General features: G+C 36.6%; 1 protein-coding gene across 1 annotated transcript in view; it reads right to left on the bottom strand.

Annotated features, from left to right (window-relative positions):
* GRIK3 (glutamate ionotropic receptor kainate type subunit 3) overlaps positions 1–12,196 on the bottom strand; it is a 337,694-nt gene extending 325,498 nt beyond the window's left edge. The window contains exon 1 of the mRNA XM_072136786.1: positions 11,348–12,196. Coding sequence (XP_071992887.1) covers positions 11,348–11,462 — 115 coding nt within the window. The 5' untranslated portion in view covers positions 11,463–12,196. The remainder of the gene's footprint in view (positions 1–11,347) is intronic.
* Positions 12,197–12,546: the final 350 nt, after the last annotated feature.

The raw sequence follows: 12,546 nt of genomic DNA, 5'->3' as shown, positions 1-12,546 counted from the left end.
TTTTGCTCTTTTTAGGCAGGAAAATGGGCCCATAAATATAACACAATAAGACTGACAAATAAAAAACAAATGTACAGCCTTCATGTTATTACTCACTGTTTTACTGAGACTTTACTGTCTTTTCCACTTCCATGTTTTACCTATGTTTCTTTTATGTCCAGTTTGTGTGTCCTTATACCTCGTTCCCCCTTTCCACTGTTTAATGCTATGCAGTGGGAAGAGCAGTGCAGCTGAGGACACTCTTTCTATGCAAAGCAATAAAGTCAATTATTGTTATTACCAACGTAGATCCCAGCACTGCAATGTCCCTAAAATCTCCAAAACGCCAGACTAAAAGAGGAATGTGCTTGACCCTTCATATTTTACTTTTATATGAGAAAGGTCCTGCCTGTGTAGTATCAAACTTCAGAAGGAAAAAATGACAACAGCGCTGAAATTGTATTTTACATTGCGTATTCTCTCTCTGTATATCATGTGGATTTTGTTTTATCAACTCTATATATTCCTGTTTCTTTTCACCTAGCCCCTACCTTTTGAATGGTTTAGAAGGCAACACTTATTTATTGTCAGGCAATACAATAGGGATATTCACTGTACTGTAATCTCATGTTTGTGCTATCTTAGTATGATAGACTGCCCTCTACTGGCCGATAGCTGTCACTGTGACCACATAAACCAGCAGAGCAAAAACGTTATTTACAGAACCAGAAAAAAGAGATGCATCTATTTATACTATATCTCTTTAATGTTACATCTTTCCTGGAATAATCCTTAGTTTATGTTTCTATATTAACATCATTTGAAATACACCCTGTCACTTAGAACAAATGTAGTTAAGGGCCAGTTCCATTAGGTCTTTAGTTATTTTCTTCAGTTATTTTGAGCCAAAACCAGGTGTGCGCAAACATAGAACAGGTACAAGTCTTTCCATTATACCTTATTTATGTATAATCGCTGAAAAGACTTGTACCTGTTCTGTGCTACCACATTCCTGGGTTTGCCCCGCAGTAACGGATGGAAATAACTGAAGAATAAAGGGAGATGTGTCACATGGTAACCTCTACTCTGCTACACATGTACTGAAGTGCATGTGAACTGTTTAGTACCCACTATAACAATTAGAATAATTAAGGATGCAAAGCATATATTAAAATATGCTCTCATTTATAGCATAGCCACCTTCCGAGAGAATGGGGAAGTCTATGAGAACTTGAGAGCATGTACACTATATCCTAGAGGTCCTAAGATCAGGCAACACAGTGACTCGTAGCCTGCAACATAAGATTGCAAAGATGCTCTAGTACAGCAGAACTTATAGTTGATGTGATCACACAACAATCTGCCACATTCAAGGTGAACCCTCCAATAGGACTTTTATTGACCTAAATTTAAAGCTGTGAACGTATACATCCTCCATTTTTATGGCATGCAATCTAGTGTCCTTCTCTAGCTAGTTATGTGTTGTTAATGTGATGTTATGTAGACTTATAGACTGCCAAAAAGTCAGTTACTTAGCCTTCCTGCACATCACTTTAGTTTCTCGGGCTGCAAACAACAGTCCAGAGGACTCAGGCAAATGGCTTATGCACAGGGTCATCAGCATGAGCCCATAGATGTAAGTGTAGACATGTGCTACCTGCTGAAACACGGCTATTTCAGGTCTCCATTTCACATTTGTGTGCACGAGGCAATACAGTGCAATAAACTGCATTAGATAATTACTTCGAACTGTGAAATGATCACATGACAAAGGGCGTAGGTAGGGCTAAAAAAACTTTGTTAAAAAAGAAAAGAAAAAATGAAAACAACTCCCCCTTGATGAGGTTTTATCAATTAAAACAATAATCATTGCAGACATCTGCCACAAAGTTGGTATATCTGTATCTGTAAGCATCTGAGTTACATAACTTTCATGGTATTGACCATGAAAAATAAATAGTGCACAAAAAAAAAACATTAAAAAATTGCCAGAATTGCTGGTTTTGGGCATCCCACACCAAACATGTGTTTTAAAAGACAATCAAAGAGTCATATGCAAGCCAAAAGGGCAACAATTGTAAACACAGGTTATCTTAATCTCTAATAAAAAGTTATATACTTGGCAAGGGAAATACAAAATCTCATCTGAATAAAAAAGTTTTTATTGTGCAAAAGCAGTAGAACTTATTAAAACATAAACAATATAAATGTGAAAAATGCAGCATTGCTTGGAAACCACATAATACATTTATCATGTGTTCCTGTGCTACAGAAAGTTCTTAAAAATTTATAATCTAATAATATAATATATTATCACAAAAGATTTAAGTTTGAGTGCATTCATTATTAATGATGAGTGGACCTGTTCTAGCTCCGGTTTGCCAATTTGGCCGGTACCACCTGCGATTGGCATTTAATGTTTCATCATTAGGGACAACGCAGGTATTACAAGTACAAGTGGGGGTGAGCCCAGACACCAGAGACAGACTTCTGGCTGAAGTTCAGGTTTGGGGACCTGTAACTGCTATGTTTGACACAGACCTGAACATTACGGTTTAGGTCCACTCAGCCCTATTCATTATCAGTTGCCATTTTGGAATCATAATTGGGGAGCTCTAGCCATAGATAGAAAGTGTAACACACATTCATGCTCACCACCGACTTGAGGCCTTTGATGCAATAAGATAATGTTGCTCTAGAGCAACATAACCAAAGATTGAGAATGTGCTCCCATTGCATCTGCCACATCCAAGACACACCAGTAATCTGAACATCTGCCATTACAAACAACCACATTCGCTGTTATCAGGCATAATTTAGCAATGTTATGTCATTGTGTAGTTATAACTATAGATGGATAGTGTTTCGAGAATCAAAACACACCATCTCCTTCATTCCCTGCCTGCAAATAGTCAAGGTCAATGTCCTTACTTGGTAGAACAGGGGTCGGGGGACCCACAGTTTATAGCTATGGCATTCTGGGATATTATATTATAAATGTCTGAAAAGACCATAAGAAAAGAAATTATAATATCAATCTGTTTACATAGATGAAAACCGGTTATCGGATGACAACTGGGGAGTTATTTTCAGAAGATTTGATGGACGCAGAGGGAAATGAATTATATGTAAGTTGGATAATAGGGTCAGAAGGTTAGAATGAGGTTAAGAGAAACAGAAAGAACTCAGAATGATCACTGCAGCAGTAACAGCGGCTGCTAATGAGAGATAAGTAAAGCTATTAATGTATTGTCCACCTTTGTGAACCTACTCGAGGATATTGTGGATTTCCCAATATATTCCTGTAGCTGCCTTATGACCCCCTGTTCATCATCAATAATACATAGCTCTCTCTTTCATCAGACATTTCCCAGTGCCCAGATATGAGTCCGGCTGTATGTTCTGCTTCTTTAAACTTCAGATATATGAAATTATACATTTGAAATCAATCTACAATGAAGGAAAGCAAATCTATATGTGAAGCTGTTATTACATCTAAAGGTTACCTTCTCCTTGTGATTACATTAAGAGTGGAGAGCAACAGATGAATAGGACCTGCATGGCATGCCTCATATATACTGCTGTAAAGCTATTTAAGGATTCTATAGATGCAGGCCATCGATCCATACAGTAATGTACAATCACACAGCAATCAGTATACCATGTTCCTGGCACTTTCTGGAATGAACACAAACATTTCTTTTTAGACACATGCCATTAAGATATAATACTTGGATTTTCATTAACACTGTATGTTATCAGGTCCATAGAAATTGAGTAGAATGGATTTTTTTGGTCTGGGCAAATAAAGCTTAAACTTCAACTTAAAGTTCTATACGTTTCGAACATCCAGCACTTTTTTCAATTCTTCACCATTTTCAGGATCTCTGATTGTATACAGTGAATGGGAAAAAAATGTTATTATATCCAGTGAAAACTCAGCCAGTCAATACTTTGTAAGTTCCATTTAAATACCTCCTCACTGCAGTCATGGAATTATCAGGATTTTAGTAATTCATAGGGGTCCTAGAAGTCATGTTTTAACAATTCAACATTTCTTACCCTATCCTACAGATATGTGATAAAAGCAATTAGGAGCAAATCCCTTAAACATGCTCTGCTATACTAGATTGTAGTAAACCTTTAGCTGTGGGAAATATTGGATCAGTATGTACATGTTCAATGGGGGCTTCTAAATAGACATAAATATTATTATTCATTATCAGTAGATCCTGACAAAATGCATACAAAGCAAGAACTTATTTTCCATAAGGCACCTGGGGGCCAGTGCCTAGGGTGTCCAGTAATAGAGGGGTGTGCTCAGAAGCAGATAAGTAGTTTTAATCTTATTCTCCATGGCTAAGTAGCTAGGACAGTTTTCCCTAAATTACTGGAGTCATAGTATATATTGGTGAGAACCTAGAATTATAGTTTATGGGAGTGGGAAATCAAGTGGAAAGTCTATAGAAATTAGGACAAGAGGGGTAATTGTACTGTATATTGGGGTACTTATATTGGGGCACAAGGATGTCATAGTCTATAGGAATGGGGGTAGATGTAGTAATATTCTGGAGAAATGTTGAGACATATATGGATTTACATTTGATGAATGGCACTGAAAATAATTGTTGCACATAAATGGGCCTTTAATAGGAGTGTGCTTATGGTGTGTAAACAGTAAATAAGGTCCTGTACAAGGGTATCCCCACTATCCCCAGTGTTGAGTATCTGTATGTTGGATTTCAGCTTCTCTCATTCTTTGTTCCCCTAGCAAACACAGTGGGAGAAATTTATCATTAGAGCCGCTATTTACGACAGTTCTATTTCCGTCTTTGGAGCTCTGCTGCAGTCAGAATGAGTAAAGTAGCTTTGACCCTTTTGGCCCTTTTGCTTTTCACAGCATGAAAAGTTGCAAAAAACCCCAACAAAAGTTGCAATATAGACTAGGTTGGGGACTGGCGTAAATTTGCGCCAAAACTTGCTCCTAAAGGGAAATTTGTGCCAAACAAGTCTGTGCAAATAATGAATTTGTGCGCAAGCAGGGTCTAAGTCAAAGCGGCTTTGCACTGTCCTATGTTCATTTAGTGATCCCAAATCACTATTTGTACCACAACTGCTCCAAAACAATGCCAAACATTATCAAAAACCCTTTTGATAACCCCCTCCCCCCCAGTATATATTGGCATGGCCAAATCCTAAATTCTCTTGTCAGATCAGCCAAAAGGATAGCGCTCAGAACCCATATATTGGATAAATCCACAGCCACAAATAAATGATTTAATTTTTCAAAGGATCACTTTAAGGCTGTTCAAATAACATGTTATCTGGCATTGGCTAATGGGAAGAAATGGATGCCAAAGATGATGGAGGCCCCTAGGTCTATATGGAGTTTCAGCCTGCATCTGCCAGCATTAAAATCGATCTATTTTTTTAATATCTTCATTTTGGTTATGACCCAATACATTTGATTTGACCCAAAGGTGGATCAAAAATACAGAATCACAGTGCCCTGATCCCCTCTGCCAAGCAACGTCTTGCCACCGGATAGTATTCTGCAATCCTTCATAAATATGAGCGCTTCACATGGGCTACGGACACAAGGGAAAAGCTCTCACTTGCCGTCTGCTTCTGTTTGGTTGAATTACTTGTTCTATCATCACCGAAGGGAAGCATTGACCCTGTAAAACCCCCCTACTGTATGTCATTACTGGGATAGACCTTGCTGACAAGAATTTCTCTACCATAAACATGTTGAGGTTTTGTACACATAATTATGGGTTAAGCACATAATATGTAAAGGTTTGAAAAAGACATACATATATATATATATATATATATATATATATATATATATATATATATATAATTTATTTATTTATTTTTTTATTTCTGTATGTATTTTTTCTGGGCCTAGCAGAGCAGACTTTTTTTTCTTATTGTTATTGCTATAGACTGCATCTGTAAATTCTGATTGTAAAATCATTCCATAGAAATATATTATTTTATTCTTATTATTGTTATTTGTATGTATTTATTTTTAAGTTAACAGTGTAAATGACTATTTTTATTTTGTCTAGTACGATTACATACATTTATATCAAAGCCGATGTTTAACCCTATTGTATAATGACCATTGTAGACTGTTTCCGATAAATCCTACAACAATTAGTATGGTCCTCCTTGAGGGAAAAAGCCTATTTCTGGTCTCTCTCACACGCTAATTTTAACCTTCGACTGCCCTCTAAGCTGACATTCTTACAGATCCTGCCACTGCGGGTAGCTTGCAGTCACTGTGTCTCTAGGAGATTCCTGTATACATGTGCTAGTGTAGAGGCAGACAGATCCTGAATGAAAATCAATATGTTTGGGGTTTTTCCAGCTAAAAGCAAATGGCTTTAGACAAGTGGTTTAGTGAGCGTCAGGGATACATCACATTTGGGAAATGGATTTTGTAGAGTACAGAGTCACACTGTTCAAGTTAATGCAGTAAATGTGTGGTTGGTACTTAGCTTTACAGACCAATACGTATTAATATGCGATGAGGACATTGACATTAATATGTCGTACTGTACAGTGTATTGAGTGCTTGCATTGTTGTAGTTTTCTGCTTACGTCAATCGTTTTATCCTTGATCAAATTGCTTCATACATTGTATTATTTATACTTACGTTTTTTTTCTTTTTATGCAATACATTCTACTTTACCTCTTGCATCCATTATTGTCACTTGTTTTTGTAAGGATATTTTTGTTGTTTTGCATGATATACATGGGCTGGGGACATGCCAAATGGACTCATGCCAACAATCAGCACTCTAACATTCTTAACTTGGCACAGAAATCAAGTATATGTCAGAAGCTTGAATTTAAATTTTCATTCTAAAACCACATGCTACATTAATTTTCAACCACAGAAATAGTGCATAATAGAAAGAAACACAGTAATGGCTACCAGAGCTTCATACATCCTGGGTACATCCATGAGGATACAGCAGTTTTTTACATGGAAAATCACACTGAAGATTTATATGAATTGTAAAATGAAGATGAATTGTAAAAGGTAAATTAAATACAATAATTCTTTTCAAATGTATTTTTAGAAAATCTAAATCTCAGGACATTACTGGAGTTATTGGAGTTTTGGGATACAAAACTTACTACTAGGGCTTCACATTTTTATACGTACAAGTGAAATTTTTTAAGACAAATTGACCATTAAGTAAATTGTCACTTTCACTGTTACCAAAAAAAAGGACAAAATTATCTCATGTAAAATAGAACAATGCCTCGTAGTATATATTTTCAATATCTTTGCATAACTTTTCAACAGAGCTCCTCTTATATTTCCCAGATGGCCTTTTATCATTGAGAATGGCAATTTTCAGAATCAGTATATTGATTTTTTTTCTTCTTTGCAGCCACTAGATGGTGTTATTTGTAGCACTTCATCTGTATTTTTTCACAATATTCTTTCTTGAGTCTATTATTCTCCTAAGAGCTCTCACACTTTAAAAACACACACAGAAATTTGTAGTAATATTTCTTTTCATGTGTGGATATAAAGCAATGCTGTGCTAAATCCTATAGAAATCTTCAGTAACAACATACTTTTAACTTGACCTAATCTGCGAACCAGCAGCTCCAATGCTTTACTGTGTTGTTGGAATCTTTATTTTACTTTGCTCTTTGTAGCCATTGACAGAATACTGGTCATTTTGCAACTTTTAATTGGTTGCCAGAGCTAATGATCACACAGGGCGAGGAAGGTGATCATCAAAAGCTCAGCTGCTGTGTATCCTGACACCAGCCTTTAATATGTTGGGTGATCTGATAGCGATGTGTAGGCCACCTGGTGTTACCCATTTTATCCTGAGAAGACGGCTTTATACTATTCAGTATACTACAGCTCACATGTACAATTGGTGGTCAAAATGTACAAGATATAATGTACTTCACTTCTAACAGTTGATTAGATTAGGAATGGTTCTATAAAATAAGAACAAAATACAATATTTAATAAAGTAGTGGCATCTTTGTTGCATACAATTTGTTTCGGATCCATGTGATGGAGACACCAGAATTGTTCATAAAATTCATATTCTACTGACTTAGATTGCTTTATTGGTACAGATCACTCCATTCAATTGTTATTATGATAGATAGACAGATAGATAGATAGATAGATAGATAGATAGATAGATAGATAGATAGATAGATTCATAAATAGATAAATAATACCATGACTATTTAATATTTTGGTCTTTTCCTGAACATTAACCCTTTGTCGTCTAAACATTCCAATAGTAGCACCAGGGTAGTACTTAAGCTCATCTAAGAACATAATAAAGAACCGAAGAATTGCCAGAGGAGCAAAAGTCTTGGTTGTAAAGATAATGTTTATGGTGGGTATTAAAGAAAAAGCAATATAGCAGATAATACTGTCTGGATAGAGAGAGCCAGATTGGAGAAATGAGCCCTGAAATCTCAAAAGCAGAAATTAATGGTCATTAAATATAAAGAATGATAAGGATCAAATAATATCAAAAAGTGAAGATGCCTGATTCCTTTCTCCCCGAGATGGGCTACTGCATGCCCTTTATTGTCCACTAGATAATAAGAAAATAAAAATAGTTATCTTTATAGAAGGCATTTGCCTGGAAGTTACAAGCTCCAGAGTATGTATAAACAGTGGGAAACACTAAATGTGTGACTGCCAAGCTCCACAGGTTGAGATGTCACAATGTACCACATCCATCAGGGATCTTTGCTACAGCTTTGCTTTGATGTATCACAGCTTGCACAAGTCCAAAGACAAGACAATCATAGACACAATCTTGCTTAGCTTTATTTTCATAATTGTTCCCCTCTTAATAATGCTATAAACAGCAGTAGCTTAGATATTGAGATTCCAAAGATGCAGTATAGATTAGTAGATACCAATCTGGCGCTGTAGATATGAGATGTGATATAGGTCAGTGTTAGCGCCAGTGTTTATCGTTGTTACTGTAGAAATGGCTATTACTCCATGCTCTTACCCACGTCTATTCACAACAATTTTACATATGATTAGGATCATTTTATCATTGTATCATGCTCTAAAACTCTTCAATATCCCAAAAATCGGAATTACAGCAATACGCATGATTTTAGGTGTATGTAATCTGACATTGTCTCTTTTAAAACTACAGTAAATCATTTTGGGATTCATTTCTTTAAAATGCAAATTTAAGTTTATTATTTTATGCTTATCATATACTCTTAAGGTTTTATTGTACTTCATTTGTATTTATTGCCATAAAATAATATAAACTGTGAAAAATATCCATTTTATTATTTTATTGAATTTAGAAGGATGCACGTCCCAGCTATGTTCATAGAGTAGGTTACAGCATTAACCCTATTTGATCTCTGACCTACTTGGTAATTTCAAACCTACTGAAAGCCTAAAGCGTTTCATTTTCCTTTTTGGCCTCAGCTGATGATCTGTCAGTACCCAGCTACTTCATGGCCATCATGCCAGATGTACATAGATGACTTCCTGATGCATCATATTTTATACAGAAAAATATTGATTTCATCAACAGATTATTAACCTATTTGCTGCCAGTCATGATGAAAGCATAAAAAAAAATAAAAAATATATATATATATATATATATATATATATATATATACACACACACACATTCTTATATAGTTTCCATTTCCTATATGTTTCCATTTCCTAAATGTTAGTAAATATAAATATACACCCTTTTTGTCCAGCTGCAACAGGATTCTTGCATATAAATCCAATGCATTCCATTTTGCATTGGCCTTTACATATACTATAATACTATAGTGAATGGTAGTTTAAAATTTACACTGGTCAATGACCCTTATATGGATCGTCAGTCTCACTATACAGTACTGGTTCCTTAACATTAGGATGTTCTATGTTCTTCTTGCTCTTGCTATGGCTGGGTTACTCTAAAGGTCACTGTAACACTCTTCAGGAGGCAAGCAAACTGTGCACAAAGTGTCTAAGACATTCAGTTTAGAATGTCCCCTTATAAATTTACTTACTCTTATGAACACCTGTCTCTTGGATTTACCCAAACTACTTTCCTTCCAACATGTAAAAGACATAAAAAAAAATATTATCTCGAATGACATCAATTTCATAAAAGGAGGGGCAACTGGAGAGTGGCATCACTAGAAAGAGATTATTGCTACCTAAAAACCTTGCAGTTCTAAAATTTTCTTCAAAAGATATATATATATATATATATACATAAAAAAAAAAATTTGACAGTAAAAAAAACAGAGAAATTCACAATACAACCTTGGAACAGTAGCACCAGTTAACCCTTTTACCCATTCCAGTCCAAAGTATTAAATATAAATGGATCTATAACTCTCCATACACATTTATCAAACATATTCAATCCTGAATAGAGTATACAAATGTACCATCATAGGACAAACTCTAGGGGTCACCACATGAGATGTCCAGCAGATAACCTACACTGCTTTTTATGTATGCTCCTTGGGCCAAGTGAGCATGACAGCTTTCATTAAATCTGCTGATGGAGATCATACTGTGGTCACATGCAATGCCTTCATCACAAGTTGTCATAGGATCAGTAGGACTGTCCTATTTCAGGACCTAATAAAATGCAGATGTTATCCTAATTCGTAGAGCCTCTCCTTGGGGAACAAAGAGATTAATAGACACCCAAGGTCAATAAGTGAAGACAGCCCAGTCCATAACATTAACAGGATTTGGAGTCGAGAAGCTTCCTGGATCCTACTTTGCTTCTTCCCTAGCAGATTAACTTTGTGTTATCCATCCAGAAAGAGCTAACAATTGCATGACTTATCAGCGACTATCACAGTACTAAGCAGGAGACAGCACTGAGAGCAGGATTCACTACTGATCTGAGACGCTGCTTGGGACAATGGGTAAAGCCATTACCATTGTTTAGAGACTAGACATCTGCATATAGAAAGACATAATGCCTTGACTTTGTTATCCACATGCTCTGGCTATATATCAGTTTATAATAACCTGACTTATCATGCAGCTTCACAACTTTTGTCTAACTGCTATACAAATCAGATATTTGCAGATAGTATGTATCCACTGACATAGAGATATACAAGCACAGTTCCATTCCATATCTATGTCCTCAGGGACCTCTCATATAAAGCCTGCAGTGAAAGAAAGGTACAGAAAAAAAGATATTATATGATATTAGAGACTGCTCTAATTACCTAAGAGTACATTTCAATTCTGAGTTCCTAATCAGTTAACCCCTGCACAGAAGCAGCTGATTCTCACTCAAGGGCAGTGAAGAAATAAGTGACAGAAGAGCTGGCAGGACTTACCTATTCGGATAACATGTGGCATTCCTTGACAGTCCTGAAGCCAGAAGATGTAGCAGAGCAAAACTGCCCAGCATTGTAAAACCATACTCCTAAAAGAGAGCCAGTAATGTGTCATTGTTAAGAACAAAATCCCCCTGAAGTTAAGTTAATATGGGATTCCCTGGGACTTCCTTCTTGGTTTTAAGATTCCAGTGATAGCCCAAGACAGTCACAGTTGAATGCCTCTGCACTGCACATGTTAGCAGACTATCCCCCAAGCCTGGGCAGCTGAAAACAAAGGTTAGCCGATGCTTGTCCTAACCACAAAAAGCTTCCCAGTTTGCGTGTTCTCCGCTGGCTTCTGCTTCTCCCAGTCCCATTCACCTGCTGGAGACTAGATGCTTAGATGCAGTCCTCATTGATGCTATCAACTGGTCCTTAGCAAAGCTGTGGAGTGGAATCCCAGACATAGAGATCAGGAGCTCCCTGGGGCTTGGGAAGAAGGAAAGACAGATGCAGTAAAAGCCATCCTGCAGTTGAAGGAAAAAATATATATTCCCGGCTCTGGCTTCAGAGATTTAGCACAAGTGAGAGAATTGGACTGACAAAGGCAGACACACTCAGGCAGCCTGCCTGCTCCACATGCAAAGCAGCTACCATCTCATGACTGTGATTTGTTCAGTGGGAGAATACAATTCATTGCACTTGTGTGTAGTCTTTAGGGGTGGATGGGTGGACTGAGAATAAAGACTAACAAGCGGGTGAACCTGGTAATACAAGAGATATCTTGGCAGTCAAGAAAAAGGGGTGTTAGGGAAGAATTTACACAGGGTAGCTTTCAGAGACCCCCTCCTTTTGGCTATGAAGCTACTTGTTTGGAGCGGGTAACCTGGCAGTGTTTTTTTTTTCCTGGCATTACCATTGTGTATTTTTCTGGCTTGGTGACACATGTATGGAAAAATGAATCTTTAGTTTTGCAGGTGCTGAAGAAGGTGTGGTTTATTGTTTCTACTGATTCCTATTCATTCACAGGGATTTCACTCTGCATCTGTAAAGTGCTTTATCTGATTGTAAATAGCGGCATTAATATTACGATGACATTTCTCGCTGATTATTGTAATAGGACGGCATGTTTTATGCTCTACATTGCAATGAGATAAACTCACAATGGAACTGTAGTAAAAAAACAAAAAGAATTATGTCCTACATAGCAAATACAT

This window comes from Engystomops pustulosus, chromosome 2 (assembly GCF_040894005.1).
Source record: "Engystomops pustulosus chromosome 2, aEngPut4.maternal, whole genome shotgun sequence".
Taxonomy (NCBI): domain Eukaryota; kingdom Metazoa; phylum Chordata; class Amphibia; order Anura; family Leptodactylidae; genus Engystomops; species Engystomops pustulosus.
The sequence above is the reverse complement of the archived record's forward strand: the minus strand, read 5'-3'. Positions and strand labels throughout refer to the sequence as shown.